This window comes from Centropristis striata, chromosome 18, assembly GCF_030273125.1.
Source record: "Centropristis striata isolate RG_2023a ecotype Rhode Island chromosome 18, C.striata_1.0, whole genome shotgun sequence".
Classification (NCBI taxonomy): domain Eukaryota; kingdom Metazoa; phylum Chordata; class Actinopteri; order Perciformes; family Serranidae; genus Centropristis; species Centropristis striata.
The window spans coordinates 16,423,743-16,450,363 of NC_081534.1; the positions used below are offsets into that span (position 1 = coordinate 16,423,743).

The 26,621-nt window shown below is 40.3% G+C and overlaps 1 protein-coding gene across 2 annotated transcripts in view; it reads right to left on the reverse strand.

Moving 5' to 3' along the window:
* The window catches only part of wasf1 (WASP family member 1), a 79,796-nt gene that overhangs the window by 41,748 nt on the left and 11,427 nt on the right, over nt 1–26,621 (reverse strand). For both annotated transcript variants that reach the window (XM_059355756.1, XM_059355757.1), the window contains exons 2-3: nt 7,194–7,348; nt 4,157–4,291 (exon numbers count right to left, since the gene is read on the reverse strand). In XM_059355756.1, the coding sequence (XP_059211739.1) occupies nt 4,157–4,291; nt 7,194–7,326 (268 nt within the window). In that variant the 5' untranslated portion in view covers nt 7,327–7,348. The remainder of the gene's footprint in view (nt 1–4,156; nt 4,292–7,193; nt 7,349–26,621) is intronic.

Consider the following 26,621-nt stretch of genomic DNA (forward strand, 5'->3'; position numbering starts at 1 on the left):
CTGGTGCCTCAGTTAAAAATCAAGAGGTGATGGTAGTGCAGGGTTATTATATAATATGATGTCTCTATCTGTTGAGCTTTTATTTCTTCTTAAAGCACTTTCACTGTTGCACTGTTATTTTTATGTTTGTGTAATAAAACCGAGACTTTACAGCTCTGGCTCTTCACTACTGCTTGCTTGCAGTGTTGGCGATTATTCTGCTACTGATCTGACTGTAGTTTTTTCTTAATTATATAGTAACAATAAACGACCGGATGATCATCCAGCATGACGATTTATTGGCTGTTCTGTGGTTCACATTTCCTAGTCTGTCCCACCAGATGTAAACTGCCATTGGCCACGTCCCTTCTGCTATCTACATTATAGGGGCACAGTATGTTTTTTTTCCCCTTTAGCAGAATGATAATTGTGGAATAATGGTGGCCGTGCAAAACTTTTCATGTCCAAACAAATTACAAGTTGCATTTGACTAAAAATCATAATTTTGGTCATGTCTGTGATGTTGAAATCAGTTATGTCTGAGAAAATTAAAAACCTAAACTCTACATTAAGTGTAGATTTTAAAACATAATTGTTTTTTATAATTACCCCACGGCATAGTCATTTTTCCCCCATATAATACTAAAATAAATGTGTATATATGAAGTATAATCAAGCTCTTTCTTTCCCTATTTTTCCTCTTCATTTCATTTATTTATTCTTTTGTTTTACTATATACTATATTTAATGTTTTGTGTCATACGGCATATCTTGTGATAAAAATGAAATATTGATGTCATGCTATACACATATAATATAGTGTAAATAATGTAGTGCTTCTGTTTCTTTCTGGACCTGCTTTGTTATGCAACTATGGTCACAGATTCTCCCTCCACATCCCTACACTTGTATTGTTGGTGTATTAGTATTAAAAAAAATAGACAAAATGCATAATTTGACTTTTTAATTTTATATTGATATTATGATATATCATTATTGTGAATTATTTAGGCATTTATAGTAAAATCTGATATCGTTACAACCCTAATGTCAACAATAATGCTGTGATAATTACTGCAATATTCATTCTATGCATCACCCACCACTATAAAACGTAATATCAAATGAAAACCATAACTGAACTGTGATTCAGAAAACATTCCCGGGTGTCAGCTGGTCCAAAATTTCCCTTTTTGTCATTTAGGGGTTTTTAGAGAACTTCAAAGAGGCTTGTGAGCGTTTTTCGTGAACAGTATCTCTAAAATACTTATTGTGTGCTCCGCTCTCCTCCGTCCTACCCCGACCCCCATCCTCCCTATCTTTATCCCTCCACCGCCCTGATTTATGGTCCCATCCCTGCTGCACTCATTCCCCTCTCCTTCACTCCTCCTCTCATGCTGACCACAGACCCGCACACACAATTACAAGGCGACTTGTGCTTGTGCTAAAAGCATACACTTTCAACTGTGTACAGCAGTGTGTGTTTGTGTGTGTGTGTGTGTGTGTGTGTGTGTGTGTTTGTGTGTGTGTGTGTGTGTGTGTGTGTGTGTGTGTGTGTGTTTGAGAGCGTGAGGGTGGGGGTGGGGGATGAAGGTTGGCATTTACGGGAAAAAAAACTCCTTTTAAACCCCTTCCACAACCGTTTGTCTTTCTGTCACAGTTACCTCTCCTTGAAGTCGTCACACTGATACACCACCTTGCTATTATAGTGATTTGATTGTACATATCTTTAATGAATAATGGTCCAGAAAGAAAAATACTAATAGAGTGCAGGTTTTTTTTTCCATTTATAAGATAACTTCATTTGGCTATAAGTGCGTGTGTAGGAGTTGAACTAAAATCTCTGCAACCTGCAGAGGAGGCCGTTTCAACCTGGCCCAGAAAATTCTGCGGTACAATCCTTTTACACTCCACTGCTTTTGCTGCAGTGCCCTGTATTATGCGCCCATCCCTCTATCCTTCCATCTTTCTTACTCTTCCCTCCTCCATCACTACCACCACCTGTGCACACTGCATCTGAGCTGATCATTATCCACTGTCTCTCAAGCCAGTACTTTAGGTTAAACAGGGGTAAAGTCGGGCTTATTTATGAAGGCAGATGAAGCAGCTGATGCGTCAGACACAAGCATTACATGCAGAATCACTCATAATCTGTGTCCAAACGCTGAAATGTCACATGAATGCGAACAAGGAGCCTTGTGCCAAAACGATACAAAGAAGCACTTTGTTGTTACTTGGGTATTTCCCAAAGTAAATCTGAAGAAGTGTGTCTAATAAGATTATAAACCTCTGGAGGGTAAGATAGTGAGCCTTGTGTGTGTGAGAGTCAGCGTGTCTTTGCCCTTCAACCTCTGAAGGATAATATTGACTCACTTACGAGCTGAGACGCCCCGCACAACAGCCTTCCACAATTAGATCACACACAATCATTCAATTAAGGTTGCTAAAGTGTGTGGATGGGGTGGTGAGAGGAAAAGGAGGAAGAAGAAGCAAGGAATGTTAGGGGAATGGAAGGTGGAGGAGGAGAACAGGCAATATGAAGAAAGGATGCAAAGGAGGGAAGCCTCTGGAGAAGAAGAGCTGGGCGATATGGCTTTAAATATTATAGTGATATTTTTAGGCTACATCCCTATGCACGATATATATTTGAAAATTTTTAAATCTCCTCTAAAGCACTTAATAATTGTTCCATTTAGCACTTTGATGCATGCAATCACACCAGCATAATAATTATAGTAGTTCTTGTTTACATCCATTAGTGGTTTCTATTGGAACTTGCAAGTTGCATGAGAAAAAGTGGGGAAATCACAATTAAGTTAAATTCAACAAAACAGTATTTACTCAAACAATATGGTCATGATAATAAATTAAAAATGTAAATAAATAATGGCGTGATGAAGGATAGTTACTGTGCACAAAGCAAGGCTTGGAGACCGCAGGGGGCGACCAATCCGGCTCCGCTGACTGGGGACGGGGAAGAAAGAGGGCTAATGGCTAGCCTAAAGCTAACTCCCTATGAACAAGGTTTGGTGTATGGACACTGCTACAAACACTAGTAGCCACATATACTCACTTTGTCGCTTCACTTTTTTTTTTCAAGCTCTCTCCAGGCTCTTTCCCTGTTCCCTGTTTCTCTCCAGATACAAAAGCACACTCACTTCACTCAGAGAGTGTTCTGGATGGGTGTGGGAGTGTGTGTGTCTGTGAAAGGGAGAGAGCAAGTGAAGCAGCGCCAAAGCAAGAATCATGCCGGCGGCTTGAAAAAAACCTGTATAGTCATTACAGCAATATAGTAATTTACTACGTCGCAATAAATTGTGTATGTTCAATGTATCGCCCACCTCTACTCTGGAGGATGGAAGAGAAAGGAAGCTTGGGATCTGGAAGAGTCCCTTCCTCGACTGTGTTTAAAAACACAAACCCATGATTCATCAAAAACTAAGAAACAATTCATTGGCTCGTATAAAGGTATCAAAGCTTGTGCTCGCTTTCACAGAGAAAGCCATAAGCAGCGAGTACAGCCCAGTGAGCATTTTACTGTCTCCGTGTCAGTGGCGAGGAAACAGTTAGAGTAGCATTGTGCAAAGCCGTAAACACACTGCTGGCCCGTGGGAAATCGATCCAGTGCCTTGGAGCATGGAATTACACCGCTGCGATCCTCTCTCTTTTTACTTTGCACCCACTGCACTCTCCTCTAGCTATCCTGTCGCCCTGCCTCCCATCTCTTAGGATAACCTGGCTTACCTGACACTCTCGCCGATTATCGCGTTCCCTTCTCATTATTGTTCATCGAGGAAAGAGTCTGACCACAGATCCAATTTCTCCTCACAAAGAGAAGGCCCTTTAGTGGGTAAACGAGCAGCCAGCCAAAGTGAAACTCTCAATGTTTCCAATAGAGGTTTGTACTATTGGGAGAAGAAAAATGACACCGTCTCATAGCTGCCTGTTCCTCTAATAACAGCCATTAACACTGGAGGGGGGGAGACAGGCGAGCTCCATCACACAGCTGACACACAAACACACTCGAAGGCACATCAACAAGTGCACATCCAATTTGGCGCAGTAAGAGGTGAAGGTGTGACTGACTGAAAACGCTTCAGAGAAAGAAGTAAGTGCATGAGCAAGTGTGTGAGTCTTTGTTTGTGTGTGTGTGTGTGCGTGTGTTTACAGTACTCACATTCCTCTTCTTTGGGGTCCAGCTGTGTGACACTGATAGAGAGGCGGTCCACGCGCTCCTGCAGGGAGTTGACCCGGAAAGAGAAGGTGTGGGCTTCGTTGAACAGCTCTCCAAACAGGTCTTCTGCATATTTACCTGCGCAAACACACACAGGCACAGAATATATTTTTAAGTTATAGTCATAAAGTAAAAAAAATAACAACAACAAAGTGTTAAAATGGAAAGTGAGAATTATTCAGTATAATCATTTCAAATCCATTAGCAATTTTATGCAGCAATAATGATGCAACTGTCTAAAACAGAAATCTGCTTTTAAGTTCCTTCAAAAGTGTCACTTTAACGTTAATTATGTTTATTATATAAACTGGCTCAGTGGATTTGAAGTCTTCAACGCTTAGGTCCTTTTGTATTGGAAAGGTCACATTCACACCAGCCTTATTTAACTGATTCCTGGAGCTTTTACCCACTTGATGCAGTTTGTTTGGGTTGATGTGATTGCTGACTTTGCTTATAAGTAAACTCTGGATCAATTGTGATGTCAACATCAATCACAGGAAATCTACCATTTTATGTTATTTCATTGCTTAGAAACAATCTTTTCTTCTGCTAAGCTACCAGCTTATTTGTGTTTACTTCTGAAATGTCAAGTGACAAAAAAGGAAAAACCTGGACTTGCAAAAGAGTGAGATGCTTCCTGAATATAATGGCTGAAGAAAAGATTTCTCACTCACTTGTGAGGTTGCATAGGAACACTGAGGTATTCAAAATATTCAGGGATAAAACTGTGGTCAACAGTAAGTATGTGATGCTTTGCAGGAAATAGGTAGCACTTCAGAAGTAGAGTTGGGTGATATGGCCAAAATCCTCTATCCAGATGTACAGTCCTGGAAAAAAATTATTAGACCATTGTTTTCTTCAATTTCTTGTTAATTTTAATGCCTGGTACAACTAAAGGTACATTTTTTGGACCAATATAATAATAACAAAAATAATAGCTCATAAGAGTTTAATTTAAGAGCTGATATCTAGACATTGTCCATGGTTTTCTTAATAATAACCAAAATCATTATATAGAAAATTAGTTATTTTGTTGTTATCATTATATTTGTCCAAACAAATGTGCCTTTAATTGTACCAGGCATTAAAATGAACAAGAAAGCCAGGAGAAAACAAGGGTGGTCTAATATTTTTTCCATGATTGTATGTCATTTTATATCTTGATAAAGATATATAGCACAATGTACCATGTTATTGTCTAGTAATTCAATAAATAAATAGACTATGGTGATAAGTGTAGGTTAAACTGTTGTTTTGGTTGTGCAAGCTTTGTTACATTAAACTATCAAGCTCTATGTATGTACTGTATGACCAAAATTGAATGACATTTCCACTAAATTACTTTTGTTTATGATTTCTAGGCAGTTTGAGTTTTGCCTTTGTGGGCGCAAACCAGACCAGCTGGAAAATTTAAACAATGTATCATTCAGGAACTGGACACTTAAACCGGCCCTAAAATATCCTGTCAGACACAAACAAGCTAGAAGTGCTGTTCTTCTTTTGCGTCATAACTTTGAAGATGTGCGCTTATTGATATTGAGAGTTTGACAAACGCTGTCCCTGTGACTGGAAATCCTTTGGGGAACTTTATGTTGGAGGCTGAGTGCTAGAGATGTTTTACTGAAGACAACTGTGTGAAACCAGAATTCCAAAAGATGCCGCTTAAACTGAAGAGAAAACCTGTTACATTTGCTTCAGTGTTCTGTAATGGTTACTCATTTTAAGTGAAATGCAGAACACAGTGCAAGGCAATGCGGCGTGACTCGAGTCTGTTGGCTGCTCCAACGCTCTCAGCTCCGGTGCTGGCTGTCAGTGCAGTCAACTAAAGTGCTTTTGAACCAAATACTGGTACAACCTCCTCTACCAGCGTCCAGTGAGATTGACTTCTCAGCTGACAGCGCTGTCAGCAGCCTGGCAGGAGCAATGCTCCGTGGTGTGCTCAGATTCTATAACTGAACTATGACCAGGACTCACATTTTTTCTTTTGTGACTGTGTGAATCTGACGCTTCCATCACAGGTGATAAACTAAACATGACTCTTACAGGTAAAACATAAGACTAGTGAAAAGCTGTTTTACTGCTCTGGTCTGCTCTGCTCTGAACTGGCAGTAACTAACAATTGAGGTTCATGGATTGAAAAATATCTCAATTCAAGAAAAAGCATGAACCACTGAACCACCATTTGTATATCAGTTTCTCACCTTGTGTTACATTGAATTCTTGAGGAAAACTTAGATTTTTTCGCATGCCTCCATGGTGAACTACGAATCCAAGAACTGAGTAAAATGGAGGCTGTTTGGCAGCTGAGCAGCTGAAATTCATCAGAGCCCTCTTGAGAAGTGTGAGATGGTAGTCACAATTTTTTTTTTAATTGTACGATTTTGCGTTTGAGAAGTAGTGAGCATACAACAGGATAAATAACATGAAAAGGTGATATTTTAATATAGTTTTTCTGTCTTTAAACACAGCCCACATTTACTTTGATTCATCAGATTCTCCTATTGTCATGAAAGAATGCGAGAAAAACAATCTTCAAGCATTCGAGGCAACACGGGGGTGTTCAAGTATTCCTTGAAGTCCCCCTCTGATTCGACTGCTGATTCGAGAACCGCCCTACAGTTTCCTCGCAGACTTACTCTGCAAAAATATGCAGCTGTGAAAGGTGATCTTGAATGGGAGTTATCAAATTTGTCAGGTAGTTTAATGAATATTCTAATGTTCTGATGCATGCAATGTACTTCCGAGGCAGAAAAGAATGAAAACTGACAAGTAGGCATGAGCTGACTCAGTACCCGATATGCAAACAGCTAATCGACTTGCAGGGAGCCTCGGTGCGCGTGTACAGTATGTAATGTGTGTGTCTATTCAAACAACTATGACAGAATAAGTGTATCTGTGTGTTTGTGTGTGTATGTGTGTATGTGTGTGTGTGTGTGTGTGTGTGTGTGTGTGTGTGTGTGTGTGTGTCGTTGCTACTCACTGAGGCTGCTGAGCTGGCGTATGACGTTGGCCAAGGAGATGTTAGTCACACACTCCAGCTCATTCTTGATGTTCCTTGGCAGCACCGTGTGGCACAGGTGCCTGGGCTCGATGGTGCGCTTCACCAGCGGCATCCTTCTGCTGCGACACCACTACCTATAGGAGTCAGGTGGAGGGGGGGGGGGGGGGGGGGGGGGTCAGAGAGGGGGTAGGAAAAGAAGAGGAAACTTCATTAGTCCAAAATTAACAGTCACAGACTTTGTTTTTGCTGCTTAGAAACGACAGGAGAGACAGAAAACACTTGTTTCACTGATTGTTCTGCTCAGACAACAGAAGAATTATTTATAACAGAGCATTAGCATAGGAAAAGACAGAACGCAAAGTTTAATGGGGAAAAAAAGGCCATGTGGAGAGGGAGTACAATGTGAGAAGTATGGTTTAACAGGATCCTGGAGAAATAGAAAATGCAACAGAATAGCAAGGGGAAGTCATGTTTTGACATTGCTAACAGCCATGTTGCCTCATCTGTTTCACTGACTTAGCACTATCTTGTCCTTTTCATCACGCACAGCCAGGCTAACAGACCTCAGCACTTTGTCTGCCCACTCAGCCATGCTAATGGCATTAAGGCTGCAGCGCTGGGCTGCTTAGGCCCAATCCTCCTCCATTCACATGAATACCAAAAAAAAGAGGAAAAAAGGAAGGATGGCTTCCCAAAACCACAGAAGACAACGAGGCTGCAATGATCCAGAAATAGAACAGGTTTGTAGAACTTAATATATCTTTCTACCCCCGTAAAGCCACAAGAAACTCTTAAAGGGGTGTTTTGGATGTTTTGAATTGGGGGTGTATGAGGTATTTATACACAGTCAGTGTATTACCTACAGTAGTAAGTGATTGGCATGTCCCCAATTCGGAGAAGCAGTCAGGAGTACCACACAAAGGTAAACAATGTACTGCTGTGGACGGGGGCAGCAGATAAACACATTTTAACCACCTAAATAAATCAAGCTTAAGTGTAACTATATTTAGAATTTTTTTTACCACTTTACCTTGCTGTCAAACAACCCTATTAAAGTTTATCCCGGTTGTGAAATGAAGCCGATCTTGGCTCTTGTCAAAGCCGCCAGACTCCATTGATAAAAACATGATTTTTTCTGTAGTTAGTTTCTGTTAAAGTGCAAATTATCGAAGCAGCAGTAGACCAGTAACCCCTGTGTTCTGTGAGGTAAAATTACTGGGTTTTTTTTTACTGTGAGTCATATTACACAACCCAACAGAAGAAGGGTGATAAATGAGAGCAAAGAAATCAGGAGGGCAGAGGGCAAAATGCAATCTCATCAGCTGCATGACTCCCTCTGTGACAACACCAGTTAATCATGCTAACAACACCTTGTCTCTCTGCTGTAATAATGCTATAATTAGAGCAAGTGTGCACAATAATGTGGAGATCAGGTGCTCAGTTGGACCGACTGATTGACTGTGATTGACAGTGATAAGGCCTCATTAAATCACTGATTAAACCTTAATTGACGTCTGGTACTTTTATTATCCCGCTGTATTCTTAGGAGTGTTGCCGTCACTGAGGGATAAACATGATTATTGACCGTATCCATAAAAATGTAGGGCAAGGAAGGCTATTCTAGGAAGTGGCCCAGCTGTGGATGGTTAGAGGGGAGAGAGAGGGAGCCCAGTGAAAGGCTTTGTTGAGGTGATTCATCTTGGAAGCGTCTTAAATGGGGGCAAAAATGCCCATAAAAGGAAAGACTGAGAACCTGCACCTCAGAAAGCCATTGTTAAAGTGCTTTGAATGAGATGTGCGGGCGACTTTACTGTGACACAAAACCCAAACACCGTCAAATCCCTGCCCCCTTTCAAAATAACAAGATGTCCCCTCTACTTTTTGGAGATTGTTTCATTTCCTCCCACAGACTCTGCATCACCCACACACACACAAACACATATACAAGCTCTCTTGATTGGGAAGACCTTTTGACCCAGTGTGCGCTGACATTTTCCACATTCTGCAGAAGTCTTACTAATGGAGGACAAACCTTGAGCTACCACTGCAAGGTGAGGGTGTAAACTCAGTTGTTACAGTGTTGACCTTTAACATACAGGCCCAACACTACTGAATGTGTCTACTACTGCATGCTCAGGAGAGTCATCTTAATAAACACATAAGCGAGAAGAAGATTATCAACCCACAATCTCAAACTAAAAACAGCTGGATCTAAAGGAAGCTTCTTGTCGAGAGTTTTTAAAAAATTGCTGTCACTCATATCTGCACGCCAGTATCTTCCAAGATATATAACTTACAAGATATACAGTCATGAAAAAACTGACCAAAGGTACATTCATCCCATTAGTAATCCCATTATGGTTTTCTTGATAATGATTTGGTTATTATCAAGAAAATCATAATCATGGAAAATGGTGAGATATCAGCTCTTAAATTAAACTCTTATGAGCTATTTTTGTTGTTATCATTATATTTGTCCAAACAAATGTACCTTTGCTTGTACCAGGCATTAAAATGAACAAGAAGTCGAAGAAAAAGGGTGTTCTAATCATTTTTTTCCATGACTGTATATTCCTATCCCAGATATAAAATATTACAACACATAATCACGTAAAATCGCAATTTGCTGTTTTACATCACCGTTCCTGTAAATCGGAAACCTCTAGTGATGAAAAATGAAGCCAACACACAAGTGCCAAAAACAGTGCAGTTCCTTGAATGGCCACTTGCTGGCTCCAAAAGCGAGTCAATCCCCATATACCTCCATGTTAAAATACCCAACTTTACAGCACAAATAAACATGTTTACAGCCTGCTACAAAAAAGGTTTTGGTCTCCAGCTAATTTCACTGTGCATGCCAACTGTGAGGGGGGTGGATTTTTTTTATATAACTCAGCCGTTTAAATTAGACAAAAGGAATTTTTCAAACTCAAAATGACCATTTGTGTACCAATTAGTCACCATGTGTTACCTTGATTTTTGCAGAAAACAGCTATCTCACTATTTTTAACACTTTAACTCAAGTCCGTGCAAGTTCGAACTAATGGCACACCTACTAAAAGTCTTGTGTCTGGTGAGTAATGAGCATACGACTGGATATACTGCACGAGTTGTGTGAGAGTTTGTGAATTTACGTTTTTATATAGTTTTACTGTTATTAAACCTGTCCTTCATTTATTTCAACTCATCAAGGATTTTCTTATTTTTTGCACCATTCAGATTCTCCATGGAGGCGTGAGAGAAAAACTTCAAGGTAACAGTGAGTGACTGATTTACAAATTATTATTTTGGTGGAATTATTACTTTGGGACGGAGCAATGCTAGCTGTTTCAGCTTGATTCTAGGCTTTATGTGAAACTTAGTTAGCTGGCTGGTGGTAGTGTCCATTAAGTTTAATGTACAAAACATAAAAACAATAAAACATAATAATACTAATGTTGATCTTGTTGCCTCTCCCTCTGCACAATCTTCACCCCAGCTCTCTGAGTATAAACACTCTGCTCCTCTGTAAACCAACTGCTCCTTTGGGATGAATGAGGATTTAATATCAGAAATCAATAAGGCATTTATTTAGCTTTATTCAGCTCATCAGTTGACTTTATAGGAACAGTAAGTGTTCCTGTGTTTTGTACATTCAGCGTATCTCTGGGGTGCAGGTGTACAGAGAGAAATAGAGACAGATAAATAAAGAGACGCAAACAAAGAATTAAATCAGTCAATCATAACTCTGTTTTCTTTCCCTGCCACGAATGCACACTAGCTTATTTAACACAAACACACAGATGATGACGAATGTATCTGCCGGGCGAGTTCATGCTGTTTTTTTAAGTAGCCCTCCCCCCGTGTTCATCTCTTTCTCTCCTCTCATCTCCCCATAAAGGAATGTGTTGTCCTCTTAACAACCTTCCTCCTACCTACAGTAAGAGTTATTTCTGAGAATGACGGAGAACAGGTTTATCTAGAGCGGGGGAAATAGAAAAAAAAAAAAGATGGAAAATTAGGCTTTCAGATGGCAGTGTAAGAGAGATGACTCAGACGGAGAAACAACCATTTTAGGCAGATGTGGGAGACAAACTGGCTGCACATTTGCAAGATTAATACCTTAGTCTTGTATGACTTATAAAAATAACCCCAAATTCTTCACAAATGACAGAGAACATGGATATGACAGGATAAAATGATGACGTCCAAAGCAACGCAGTAAAGAGAATTAGCATTCACTCTGTTTCTCTAAAGCTCCAAAACATAAAAGCACATAGAAATGGCGTTAAGTGATGATATTGATTCTGCCAGCCTGAACTCTTCAGGGTGAACAAATTCAAGAGAAGAGATTTACAGTTTCCTTTGGCTTTAAATAGAGATTTAAGATGGACCAAAAATGCCCTGCTCAGTGGTTTGACTTTGTGTTTCAAACTTCATCCACAGAAACATAAAATCAAATTTATTCTCTGTCGTAGCTTAATCATCGACTGTATAAAAAAGTGGATGTAGTCATCATAATGTCACTCACTGCTTTGCGGACTACTGTTTAGAAGCCTTAAGTTGGCCATTTTGGATGTCGCCACTGTGGTTTTATTGAGCCAAAAGTGACCATATTTGGTCAAAGGACCCTATACATGTCCACCTATGCTGTCCCAAAGTAAATGTTGTAATTTAAACAGAACTGGACATCCATGCCTCAGGTTTTGTGCATCACATTTTTACATAACTAGGTCACTTCCAGTAATAACTTCATCCTCATAACTACTTAACTTCCGGCATTTACGTACATGTATTTTCTGTTACTGTTGTCTTTTATTATCACCTTACCAGGAAGTTATTTGCTCTAAACCTAGATCAGTGGTTTTTAGCCTATATTCAACAAAACTGCAGTCAGTTTTTTTACAACTGTGAACTATACGTGTATGTATAATGACGTGTACTTGTTTTTTTGTTTTTTTTAATGCTCCGCTCTGTACCGCAAACTGCGAAACGCTCATATGGGCCATTATGGGTGGTATTAATAAACAACCTATTCTGTCGTTTAGGTTGGAGAGCTTGTCGACCAAAAACAAGTTCATTGCTATTTAAAGTGCCATTGATACTCATTTTTTCTGATTGACAAGTCACCATGTTAGCAACCTGTCAATCACAAGTTAGCCCTGCCCTAAAGCATACCCAGCTTCATCATCTATATTACTCGAAGTGTTACCATAATATACAAAATGAAAAACACACAGTATTGATGTAGACTTAAAACAATTGACTGAGACATAAACTCATTAGAAAAATCTTTACTGTAGGTAATAAATCAAGTGAAAATTAGGGTAATTTTCTCATAGACTTCTATGCAATCTAACTTCTCTTTGCAGCCAGTGGAGTCGCCCCTTGCTGGCCATAAGGAAATATGCAGATCTGAGGGACATCAATATTAGCTGCACTTTATCAGACTTGAATACTATGTCAACTTGTTTTATACAGTCTACGAGCTTTATTCATGTTTGTCAATAAAACAGACAAAAGGAGACAGGAAGAGTAATGTCTCCTCAACAGTTCTGCTGTGATGTTAGTTTACCTATACCTAGTTTGGTTCCTGTTCCCGTGTGTTAAAGCAAGGTTTTTTTCTTTGCATAATGTGTCAAGAAAATAACTTAAGATATATTTTTCCCTTCACAGTATCAAAGGTCTAATTACATTTTTTTGATATTTGTCGACACATTATTAGTGAGTAAACATTCGCCTCGCTTTTCAAAGACTTCCTCTGACTGTCTCACCACATTGCATACGCATTTGTGCGTGTTTGATTAATGACTGCAGCATACATTTGCTGCCTCGCTGATAGGACATACAGTAAGTTAACTCAAGACTGCTGTCCACAGCAGGGAACATTTGTTCACACACACAAGCACTCTTTACTGTATGTACACACACACACACACACACACTTACACACGCATCTGTCCACTGTGGTTTCCATACCATACTTTGACATGATGACATGTGACAGCACCGATCCTGTCATTTTCCCATGGGAAGTCGCTAACACATCATCTGAGTTCTGATAAAATGGAAAGGACAGCAGGGGAAAAAGAGACACCTAACTCAAACACATTCCAATTTAAAAAAAATAACAATGTGACAGCACTTAACAAGGTAGAATCATAACACAACAGCTTCCTGCATGGGTGAAAGAGCCATTATTAATGAGAAATCACTAAACAAAGAGTGTTCTGCCACCAGACAGAAACAGGATGTTCATTACCACTAGTTAATGTCGAGGCTTCTTTTTTTTCACACCATGAAAGATGAAAAGAGTTTCACTAACCTTGGAGCATAGACAAAAATTCAACACATTCAGTTCCTGTCTCTGTTCTGCTATAATGATGACTGATTATGTCTAGTAAAAGAAAAATATTAACATAAGAAGTGAGATGTGTATCATTGAAGTCATTCAGTCAGAGCTCAGGTGAGATGTTTTACTTTAAAGTAGAATAGATCATTTCTAATGGGCAGATGTAGTGCGACAAGACAGCAAATTAAACCCTGATTCCAAAAAAGTTGGGATGTAGTCAGAATGCAATCATTTGCTCATCCTTTTGAAAATATATGTTATTGAATGACGTAAAGACAATATATTTAATGTCATTTACATTACATTTTTTGTAAATATATACTTTGATGCATTGTGTTTTATTTATGTTACGTCCCAAGTTTCTTTGTTTGTTTAATTTCATTGTTTTTTAATGCGTCTGAACTTTTCTCAAGCTGTGTTTCCATTTAAGTCGAAACTAATTTTGAAGCTTAATCCTGAAATGTCGCATTAAAAATTACAAGAAAATGAGTTTCCATCAACTAGTTTAGAGTGAATAAACAAAGCTGCTTAAATGTACATTTATCAGAAGATGGCTTTGTAATCAACATGCTGTAGGCTAATCCGTTAGTAAACAGTAGAAGAGTAGAGATTGAGCGAGAAAGAAAAAACATCAAACAAAAAAAGAGGTTGCTAATCGGACAATTTTGGCCACCCACGAGAAAATGGAGAGACGTCTTCAGGAATTGGATTCAGTTGGGCAACTTATAATTCCATGTCAGCTCATCTTGACCGGCTGAGTGAAAACAGCTTATCAGTCATGTGAGTTATATGTCAGCTATGTCAGAACTTATTCGGAATGAGCGTTTCCATTTCCTGTTCAGTGCATTAAATATTTTTCGGAAAAGAAAAAAAACATCTCAAGAGAGCATAAAAACATTTATGTGCATTTTCAAGAGTTTTATCAAATTTTTGTGTTTCCATCAAGTTTTCTCATGTGAAACTTAAAAATGCACGGATACATTTGTTGATGAAAACAAGACTTCAGACTTGCAGGAATTACTTACTGCCATTACTGAGATGCTGACATAATGGTGATGCATAACAGTCTACATGACTCATTTACACTGCATGAGTCTGCATTAAAGGTAGCTTTGTTATTCAAATGGGTTTGTGCAGTAGGTCCCATGTCCCGCTAGTCTACAAAGGTTTGACTCTTTTCTTTAACCTCCTTGTATCAGCTCAGCTTTCTTATATAAAAGTACCAGGTACAATCCACAAAACACTTAAAAAAAAGAGCTGACTTGAGAGAGCGTGCTTCACCATTGAGTGAAAATGCTACATTAGAGCTAATAAAAGTAGCCATCAAGCCAGTGACCTTCGTCTGGCCTTAACGATCATCCTCAATAAAGAGGGTTTCAAACAGAGTTTGCATATAAAGTGGATATTCGATTCGCACTTGCAACTGTTGGCACACAACAAATGACACCACACGAACTGAATCTGAGGAGGAATGTTCTGCCAGGAGCCCCTTAGTGGAGCTTAAATCAAGCAAGTTCAAATATTTTTAGTGAAAAGACTACCATTACTGCATGCAGAGTTCTCTCAAACAATGTCTGTTATCTGTTTGAAGTATAGTCAAATCTGAGCATATCAGGCAGCTGATTTATTCACTTTCTCTTCCACAGCAGAGGTTTAAAAACAGCCAAGTTTCGCCCACATGTCACTTCCAAAAACTCTCCATGTCCATTGTGCTCACTTCTAAAGACCCTAGTGGAGTATACAGCTGGGTGAGTAGAAAGCCCTTTAGATTGAATGTTTGACCATTATTCTTACCAGATCAACAAACAGACTTTTCTCAGTTCTAGCTATTGTTCAGTCACAGTCAGTGAGCTCCATGCTGATGTTCCCCGTTGGGCTGAAAGCACATGAGGCATTTATGCCTGCCTGGTGATTACTCCGGGACAGATTTCTGACTATTCAGCACAATTGCTGCTCCATGAAAGAATGGATGTGGAGGAGAGAACTGACAGATCCAACACTGAGAAAATTACACTCTTCCATTTTCAATTTGATCCTAATTTAATTAACAAGGCAGCTGAAAGATCTTTGTGAGATAAATGTGGTTTCCATATACGTCCCTTGCCCTGTCGCCTTAGTTTTTCCTCCTTCACTGACTGAATTGCCTTGCTAGTTAAATAGCAGACAGCCATAACTGCAGCCCATTTAAGTATTTAATTATCAGAAATGCAGAAATAAATGTTTCACATACCTGCTCTTTCCCTTTCTTTTCCTTCTTTTATTTTCCCATCCAGTCTACAGGCTAGCCAGCCTTATTTCTCTCTGTACACCCCTCACCACTGTCCTCCTACTTTTACGATCCATACATCTTGGGTGGTGCTTCCCGCTGTCACCTATCACCATGGCAACGGCTGCAGTGGGATGTCATTGGTCACTTTATAATATCCCAAGGGAGGCAGAGGCAAAGAAGGTGGAGAAGGCAGAGAGAGGAGCGGGTGAAGGGAGGGATGAATGGGCTAAGATCAGGGTGATGTGTCAAAACAGTGATAGCAGCTGAAGTATGAACGCAACATGAGAGAGAGAGAGAGAGAAGAAGAGGGAGATCTGGGATCGCTCATCTATTGTGTGCGAGCACAAAGCGGGTTGAGGGACGGCACGTGCCAGTGGAGAGCAGGGGGCCTCCTCTGGTGCGGCTCATTGCACTTGGGACAATATGTCCGAGAAGAGGCTCTAATGAATCCTAATGGAGCATTTACTCACTCACACAGCCACACAATATAGCCGAGGACCCCTCAGTATGACGCAGGTCAAGGGCCTTTTACTTGGAGAGCTTAGTAAAGACTCTTTATTCACCATCAGCTACAATTTGATACGCACACAGACGGACAAGCAACATCTCGAAAAAGGGGCGATTAATTCTATATAGAAAACATGAAAAGAGAGCAAACTGATCGCCAAACCAAGTATGTCATGATACCAGTATGTTCTTCAATACTATACTTGGATAAAACAAACAATACTCAACACCTCTAAAGATATATACCTGAGAAGATGGCGCATTACAGGCTGCTTTAGTGGTTTAAAAGGGTAAACACTTCTGTCTCCTAACTATGCATTTTGGTTGTGCATGTCAAGCATAATGAATTTATTTTATATTTTGCTAAATGTAGTAATTTACACAGCTAACAGCAAAATTCAGCATTACAAAAATCAGTGTGCTGACATTAGTTGATGATTGATATAAGCATGTGTGACAGGCCATGCCTCTTTCATATGAACCATTTATTGTCATGATAATAAAGATGCTCTGTGAACATCTAAATCTTACTTTAATAGCTATGTACTTTTTCAATAATGCAATCAGTTTGTTTAACACTTCTGTGTCTTGTGAGTTTGAGTTTGTTGCTCCTGATTTTTTTTTAGAAAATGCCATTTCTGTCAGAAAGTTCAAAAGATATGTGGCATGTGAAAAATTGGTCCAATATTTACTTTGTTGACTCAGGGAGATAGAATCAGTCATAATCTGTGGTCACTTTTACTTCACTGGACCCACACCAACACACAGTTTATTTTCTTCCTTGTCGTTTCATCTGTGCAGCCCTGGGTTGAAAATCTGATTGTGGATTTGTTTTGGGTTTCTTTGTATTTAAAAAAAAACCCTTTAGTATTATATATATATATATATATATATATATATATATATATATATATATATATATGAAATGCATAACTTATAGAGACCATTTTGTTATTGAGTATCACAGTTCAGTACTGTGAACAGATCCAAAAAAACAGCCAATATCCAGCAGTGATGCATTTCTTTTAAACCCAGTTTGCCATAAGTCTCTGGTTCTGTGAAACTGGAAACTGATAAGAAGAAAGGAGCAACAGAGACAGAAACTAGCAGTAAACCAGCAAGGGAGCTGGTTGGAATTGAAATGTAATGGCCTCTGCCTTCTGAAACAAGAGAGATCTCATCATTAAGTGATGTAAAATTCATGGTCTGAAGAGTTAGTCAAAGTGATTTTCTCTCTGGATCACTGTGAGACAGAATTCAACGTGAGGCACAGATTAAGAGCCTGGTTCAAACTCACATACTAAGAGGAGGGTTACTGCAGCATTCAAGGAGTTGAATGAAAGACTTTATCAAATGAATGTGGCCTCGACCTGGATAATCAGCAGAAAATAAATGAATTCACCTAAGTTTATTTAATTTCACGCTAAAATCAGCACATGCCCCCTAAGGGCCTGACACACTAGTCTGCCCTTGTCTGTGTTTTTTGTTGAATCGGCAGAGAAGCCTATCGGTAAGAGAAATCAAACAAACAACTTTATATCAGTCTTATTCTTGATAAGAAGTATACAAAACCGTTAAAGTGGTGAGGGAGAGTGGTGTGAAAATGATAGACAAACGCTGCTTTGTCTCATGTATCACCACAGCACATTTATATATCTGCATTCCTAGGTCTTCTGGTTTTCATTTGTGCATGACGACATACTTCTGCCACCTGCTGGTATGGAGGGCTAATTCCAGCTTAACATGCATTATAATTGGTTGTTTGCTGTGTGTTCAGGTGCAACTTTTTGGCCCAGACACAGGCGATCTGAGGCGACAGTCGGCCTTAGATCTGCAAAATTATGTTTGCTTAGGGTCTGGTGGTGCTGACTAATACTCCACAACAAAGGATTTAACAGCCTCCTGTGTGTATAATCTTCTGTCACAACAATCCCACTTTTTAGTTTATACGCGATTAGATACCAGAACCTTTTATAACTGATATTACTGTCTGAAGAAGGCAAAATGAAATACGTTACATGTTTTAATACCTTTTATGAGGTATTTTTCAAACCTTGTGAGTGTCATCACAAAGTAAAAGCAACAGGAGCAGGAGATGTGTCCTTTGACATCATCAATTGAATTGCTGCGAAAGACCCAAGTGACTCAAGAAAATAAATTCCTCACAATGTGCTCTCTGCCTAAACCTCACATCACAGCCAGCTCAAAGCTTGATGGTTGTGTTCTCCATGTCGAGTAAGCCCGAACATTTTGTCCTTTTCCCGTTGATTTTGGGAACTCGCACACTACAACTGCGGACTTGGTTTGTTCCTACACTATGAACAGCTGCAAACATAAAAACACAGACATCTAATCAGGGAAACTGGCAGAGCCACAGCATCCAATGGCAGAGGGAGCAGAGATCAAACTGGCAAAGCTTCCCAGCAGCTGGTTTAAATCAGTAATGCAGATATGCAGCGTAGGACAGCTACCGCAGATCATTTTCCAAAGAAAACATTGAATGTACGTTGTCAAACTCAAAACTTGTCAAGGAGACTTGTGCTTCCTTCAGCTGGTTAAAAGAGTTTCCCTTTGCGACTGCGAAGGCTCAACAGGAAAAATAAGACTTCTGGCTCATCATTTTTGCTATTCTAATGAGGCTGCTATGAATGTTTAAATGCTATTTGTTCTTTAATTCTCTCATTAGCACATAAGGCTCGAATTTTATCTTCATTCCTTTTAAAAACAGCACAAATTGCCAGACACTTTTTATCACACATTTTGAGATAATAAAATGCTGATGTCTTCCTTCCTGCAAACGGGGCTTTAAATGTATAAGATGTCCTTGGAAAGTTAGAAAAAAAACTGCGATTTCTGGACTTATTGATAAAATACTGACTGAACTCTGCTTTGGCTGCAGCTATAAATACTTTAGCTTTCAGTCAGCAGACGTGTCATACAAACTAGTACATTTTGAGCTTTCCCCTAGAAGTCTTAATGCTTTGCTGCTGTTGGTGGGAACTGACTGTTGAGTTTGACAGGAGTGGAGAGCTGGCGCCTCTGCACAGTAAGAGCTCCCTGGTGCACATGTGCAGAACGAAATGCACAAACAAACTGAACATGTCAAAAATTTTCTGAAAGCGTATGAAGTTGGAAGACATTCTTATGAAAGATTTACGCAAATAGTAGGCCAATATCACTCAAATCAACTCCTCCAATTGAGACTCCAACCTCCTCGTCCCCCCTCCACACCCATGGCAGCAGATCACGTTGGCAGAACATTACGTGGCATGTGCCAGTGTGTCTTCTTGCCAATTAAAATTCTGTACCAGCCGGCACCCCTTCAGCGGTGAGATGACACCTTGCAGGCCCTCGTCAGTGAGGTGCTATAAAAACACACACACATACGCAGACCTCTTGTTGTCGGGCTAAAAATACACCTGCAGAACTAGTGCTGTCAGGCTGGGCTCAGACAGTTCTGCTAACTGGGTTTGCCGGTAGTCTGAAACTTTACAGGATGCTTGTGGCGAGGGATACAGGTCCATAATAAACTTATTTCCTCGCCTCAATAACTCTGAATTTCTGACTGCACTGTATATCTGGTGATGCTGTTTTTGACACATTGTCTAACTTGCGCATAAACAAAGGCTGTTTTGGGAAGCGTTGTTGTTTTTTTATGCTGAAGACTTCCTTTTTTCCTAACTACCTGAACTTTTAAGTTTGGGAGCTTGAGTCTGGCCATTTTTCACGTACATGTCAGACAGTAAGCAGTCCCAATCAAGCAGAGGTGTGAAGCAAGGCAGTCATTTAGCACGGCGCCCTGCCTCTCCTCTTGACACAGCCAGCACTGATCAAAGCGAGCATCCTGGCATGCTGGTGCTCAGATGGTACTCAGGTACTCATATGGCACAGATCCACTGGCTGGCTGGCTTTCCAGGCTGTTATACTGTTGCCAGGCGGCTGTAAACAAGTTTCAGAAGTTGCTTCAGACAGCAAGAAAACAAATACCAACTGCAAAACTGAAGGCTGAGAATGCAAACTCACAATCCCTGGCTGTATAGGCTGGAGATTTTCTTTTCTCTATTTTTCAAGCGGCAACCTCCAGGTTTGAAAAGTGAAGCTAATGCATAAGTGCTTTAAACCTGCAATTTTTCTAATGGCCAGCAGGGGCGACTTAACCGGTTGCAAAAACATGTCTGATGTATATAAGAAAATGACCCTACTTCTTGATTTATAACCTCACTAAACATTTTCCTAATGAGTTTTTTGGTCCCAACTTGCTACTTTCAAGTCTTCTTAAATACAGAATGATGTTAATTTTGTATATAATGGTCCCATTTAGAGTAAAATAGATGATTACGCTGAGTATGCTTTGGGGCGGGCAACTTATGTTTTGTGTTAGAATTTCGACTCCTTAACACTTCTTAACATTTTGGCCACTTAAAAATGTCTCATACAGTGTTCGGCTGACACTCTAAGGTGTAGGGTGCTCATTTTGATTCCCCTTGCTAAACCAAGCTAGCTAGCTATTGCAAGCGCTAGCTGTTAAACGTGTCCTTCTGGCTTCTGGTCTGTTATGCGCATGTCCTGGTTGCGGAAAAAACAAGATGGTTACAGCCACAAACTTGAAGTCCACAAAGGTCTGCAAAACCTTTAGGGGATGTCAATAATCTATGCTGTTATCTGTATTGTATTCAAATTAACAATGCAGCAAAACTGTGCCCTTGTATCACAATTTCTCTTTGTGCATTTAATTAAACAGCGATAGAAATGTTCGCCTCTGTTCAGCCATAAAACATGCTGTTGTTGTCTATTTTCCTTACAGCTCTTTGGAGAAGATGAGAATCTAAGCTTTCCATTCATCAAATATTTTCTGTGAGTTTGAAAAGAAATCCCTCTGACTCAACAGTGGCTGCCTGTCCACTACACTTTACATTCAGAGCATGATCAACGATGGACCGTATCCTGAGTGAGTAGTTGGACACAGCCCACATTGTATTTTGCAACAAAGGGCTTAGATTGCCTTAGACATTCATTTAGCAAACATGCTTTATCCTGCTGTAGACGTCCACAGCTAAATATTCATAGACGTCTGTGTGCCAACATCAATGAGTAGAGTGTCTGATGAACAAACAGACTCAAAGAAGTTTATCTGCTGAGTGCACAGAAACCCACTGGTATGAATAATGAAAGCCTGCTGCTCAATAATAAATGTCTGCATGCTCGTACTGTGCAGCTGCGCTTGTTTGGCCTGTGAGGTAAATTTCATTACACCGACTCCCTCGCTGTTCATGCAGACGTGAAGGACATGCACACAAACTAACCACTGCAGGAACCCCTGTCAGCTTGAACGACAGAAAACACTATCAGACAAAAAAAAATACATAGCCTATCACTAAAAAGCGAGCACATGATGCATACTCACAAGCCCAGTGCTACTCAAGCCAGACAAGAAGCTTGTTAGAAGTGTAAATCCATTAATAAAGTGGACATGCCTGCCAAAAAAGCACCATTCCATTCAGCTTGTCATGTAGTAAAAAGAAATCGAAAGGGTATGTTTGACCCTTAAAAATACACAACTGAGTTTTGACTTAGACCAGCTTCTACTTAATGCATTTCTCTCCACATGACAATGAAGTGAAGATGTAAATCTCAAGAAAACTTTCCAAGCTCCTGTGCAGAGATGGAGGTGGTCCAGACTTTGGGGGGAAGGTACACCAGAGAGACAGAGAGAAAGAGAGCGGCAGCCTGAGGCACATTATTAAAAAAAATAAAAAAAAGACGAAAAAGCAGCGTGGGTGGCGTTAGGGGAAAAGGGAGAAATCTTCTTTATCTCTCATTGAGATCAATGCCAGAGTCCACACCAGGGGCTCTGTGTTGCAGGGCAGAGAGGCAGGATAAGAGGGTGAGGCTTTCTATTGGGGAATAAACCCTGATACCTCATTGATACGGCAATTTTTCAATATATTGCAATACAGGTAGGTCTTTTGTGGATTCAGGAGGGTACGGTGTCCTGTGATGTACTGATTCACATTCATCTGACTGCTGTATCCCAGAGGCCAACATGTCAAAAGCAATCACACGTTGAGTGTAAAGATATGGCGCCCTGTTTCTTTTTCCACATCTGAAGTGCCCTTTTAGCACTCACCTTTTCATTTTAAGTCATTTCATCGCCCCTCTATCAATCTGCCTGGTTCTGGCTAGAAAAGTGCACATTCAGCACACTGTAGATGAATTGTTCTTCTATTAATTTTCTTTGATCTACATCTAAGAATGCGTCATGGTACGAGAATGAGAAGGAGAGTGGTGTTATAGCTCGGAGGCAAAGTGTATTTCAGTCTCTCATGCACCGCTGCATCCTGCAAAGAAGAACATGTGTAAACACAAGGGGGTGGGGGGTGGGGGGACTGTTAAATATTTTACTTTAAAAGCTCCTGACCTTATCCTGGACACTTTTAAATTTTCTGTAAAAACTGTGACAGGAGCAATTATTACAGGTGTGTTTTTGTCACTTTTACTCGTTTTTGAAGTTTCATCGTTTGCAGTTTTTGCTCTTTTTATTTGTTTGTTCGGCCATAGTAACCCTTTTCTCACAAGTCTAGCAGAGACCAGAAAAAAACAGAAAGTCTCTTCACACAAAACCGAGTTAAAGAGTGAGTGTGTTGCGTTAGCTCCGCCTGCCCTTTTTGGCAGACCAACTGCTGCTTAGTAACGGTAAGGGGTCACAGCGGGCCTTCGAATCAATCACCATTGTGTGACCCTCATTCAGTGATACATAGTTGCTTAAAAAAAGACATATATTTAAGTTAAAACCTTTGAGATTGTTACTTTATTTTATCTAAAAATGTAAAAAAAATGATGTCAGTTTGTCAACCAAGGATGCAATTTACTAACTCAAAGCTTTGAAAACCATGCAACATCATGTTTTTGGTAAAAGAAGGGGCAAGAGTAGACTTTCCTGAGAGCTGGTATCTTATTTTGAAAGCAAACTTTTGAAATAATCAAACAAAAATGTAGACATGATTCACACTGCCCGCACCGTGAAAGCCACCATGTTCAATAAGACAGTGCTGATAGAACAGGGTCAATTACACCCCAACGACAGATTAAACAACCCATTCACAAGCATTCAGTGAACTGAGTGCAAGTTGGCAGCAGCTGAGAGGTGGATATGCGAGGAACAGAGACAAGAGGGGAAGCAGGGAGGATTTGTGGGATAAATTGGACCGATCACACAGTGCCCAGGGCAGCTGTGCAAACCTCTCATAGGCTGTCTCTTGAGTTTGTGGGCAATGTCACAGAGTGTGTCTGTGCATGAGAGATGATTCTGGGAACAAAGTGCTGGCAGAGCGGGGTGGTGATGGTTAGTGAAGGTGCCCTTGCTGTGAGGACGCCTGAGGCAATGCCAGGGGGAAAGAGCAGCAGGACTGACCAGTAGGACGACACCAAGTTCTGGTTTGATCAAGTCTCAGCTAATGAGAACCTTGTGTAATGATCTAATGAGACCACACAGCACGTTTAACAGCAAGCAAGCTTGTCAGGATTTGTAAACTGCATGTTGTAGCCCATCAATTAAGAATGCTTGAGGCAGATTATAATAATGAAGATTTTAACAGCAATTTATCAGGCTCCTGAAAAAAAGGAGCACTAAAACTTAAAAACAAACTTGTTTATGTATGATTTCTTGTCATAATTCTGCTGTCAAATACATACTAGAATCTAATATTAGTGTATCCTTATCTTTATCTGCTACTGTGCAGAAATAACAGCTTTAAACTGAATGAATTGACATGCAGGCTTTCAAATTTTGATTAAAGTTTATTCAAACATCATTATGAATGTTATGAATGAAGCCTCAAATGATTTGTTACACCCCTAAAAAATATAAAAATTATGTTAATAAGGCACTATCAGCTGATATTTTTGACCAATTAGAAGAAAAAATACAACTAAAATATAGTCGTTATCAAACAGGCTAGAAATGATGAATTTTATAAATCACAATCCCATCCCTGTCTTTTTGCCAACACAAACACACACTTTGGCACATGCAGTGAGAGCGAGGTGGTGCCACAGTGGCAGGCAAGCAGGCAGCGGTTGGTCACTATCCTCAGGCCCTTCTTCCATCTATAGAAACAGCATGCTCATTAGGGGTCAAAAGGTCAGCTGCAGGCATCATGTGACCTGCGTCTCCACCCTCCACCCCGTGCACCCACACGTAGCCCTGACAGCTATGCTTAAAAATGCCGCTGCTAGGCAAAATGGTGGGTGAACATCTCCTGCATATAAATGGAAAAAAGAGCCGGGGTGGGAGGAAAGGATGAATCTCTACGGAGCGAAGGGGGGTAAAGAAGACAAAATGTGGTCTAACAGGCTTTGTATTAACAGCACTGCAGAAGATTGACTCAATTAAGGGCCTCGACCATCCACTTACTCTGCCATTATATTGAAAAATGATAAAGACACTGATTCGTACTGCCTGGCTGGCAGGCAGTTTTCACAAGGAGCAAGATGAGATTTTTTTTTTTTACATTGAGGCTGACTGCTACTTAGGGTGTCTGCATGATTCAATTCGCTCTATTTAGATGGGGATGACTGTGTATGCGAGTCCAGGGGATCACAATCAAGACAAGAGACACAATATGCTGCTCCATCCACAAGGCTGACACACACACACACACACACACACACACACACAGATATAGATTTGATCATTAGATCAAGCCCAATGCAGGATGTCGTCTCTGGTGGAGGCGATATGGGTGACAATGGGACATAGAGGATGGCGACAAAAGCACCTCTCAGTCCCTTTTCTCACTCCTGCATTTGGCTGTCACCAGGCATTGTGAGGCGCTCTGCTCGTCTCCAATCGACACATCTTGAAAAGGGGAGCAACTCCAATTCTTCCTGCAGGTACAAAGCCTCTCGCTCCCCTATTCTCTCCCCTCGGTTGTCTATATTTTTTTTGTCTTATCAGTGGGCATATTTCAAGCCCTCTGCCTTCTTTTCAGCATGAAGAGAGGCTGATATGTGTGTGTGAGAGAGCATAAGAGACAGAATCCACTGAAATTGTTATCACTGCTCCCACACGATTCCTTGTTATCTTTCCTGGTCAGTCAGACTTTGGCTTGTCTGTCGTCCACCTCATCACTGCACCCCTTAGCGTGTGTGTTTTGTGTGTGTGTGTGTGTGTGTGTGTGTGTGAGGATATCTGAGTCATCATGCCCTTGTCAGTCACAGTTACATCGCTCCGCAACCGAGAGCTCTCTCGCTCCTGTTGCAATTAGATAAACACCTACTCATCTTGCTCATAGTCCATCTCTTCCTGTTCCCCCCGCACAGGAGAGCCCTTCATCTCACAAGCACTGAAGTAGCTGCAGATACTGATCAGATACGGACACTACTGTAGACACTTTGCCCGTGCATGATTCAAAACCCAAATCTCCATCTACTTTGGCTCAATCTTCACGAAAAGTTCTGTAAACTCCAGGAAACTTTTGAGTCATTTTTGACCCAAATTGAAGGCTGAAAAAAATCTAATGCTGGCCTGTTTTCTTTAACTCTTCAGTAAGCATAGTTTCAGGGACTTGCATGTACTAAGATGTCTAGATATCGAAGTTAACAAACGCATAACTGATTGAAATATTTACAGTAGGTCAAACCAGCCATGTTTAATACATACTACATTATCCTGTTTTTGGTTGCAGCTCCTTAGTTTCTTTGTTTTTTTATTTTGGCAAAGGACAGTGTAAAGGCAGACAGGAAACAGAGGGAGAGAGAGAGTTATGACATGTAACACAGGTCCTCAGCGGAAGACAAACTGGAGACAGTTATGTGGTATACGACTTAAAATCCCCCTACCCTCAAAAATGTGTTTTTCACATGTTTATGTTTATATCCGCTAAAATGTCTGACCTTGGCTGTACTGCCTTCTGTCCCTGAAAAGTTTGGTGTTTTCACATTTTTCTACTAAAGGGGAGATGGGGAGACACCAGTGCACTTCCCCAAAATCTGAGATTCAAACGTACCATGGGCTACATTAAGCACATCACAACTTTAAAAGCCAATCGCTGTAAACGAGACCTGAAACCTCCAGTGCAGAGTGACTTGTCAGTACAGAGAGCGAAAAACACACTAAAACAAATCTGCGTCTACTGGTGCCTTTGCATTTACTTTGTATGTCATCTCATCATGCAAAAAAAATGCTTCATGTTTGGTCTGAACACACCTTTACCCTCGTGGCACTGATGGTAATTCAATTGCAATATGTAAACAGATCTTTAGTGTGCTCTACAATGCGGCTACAGACAACCTGGAGGAC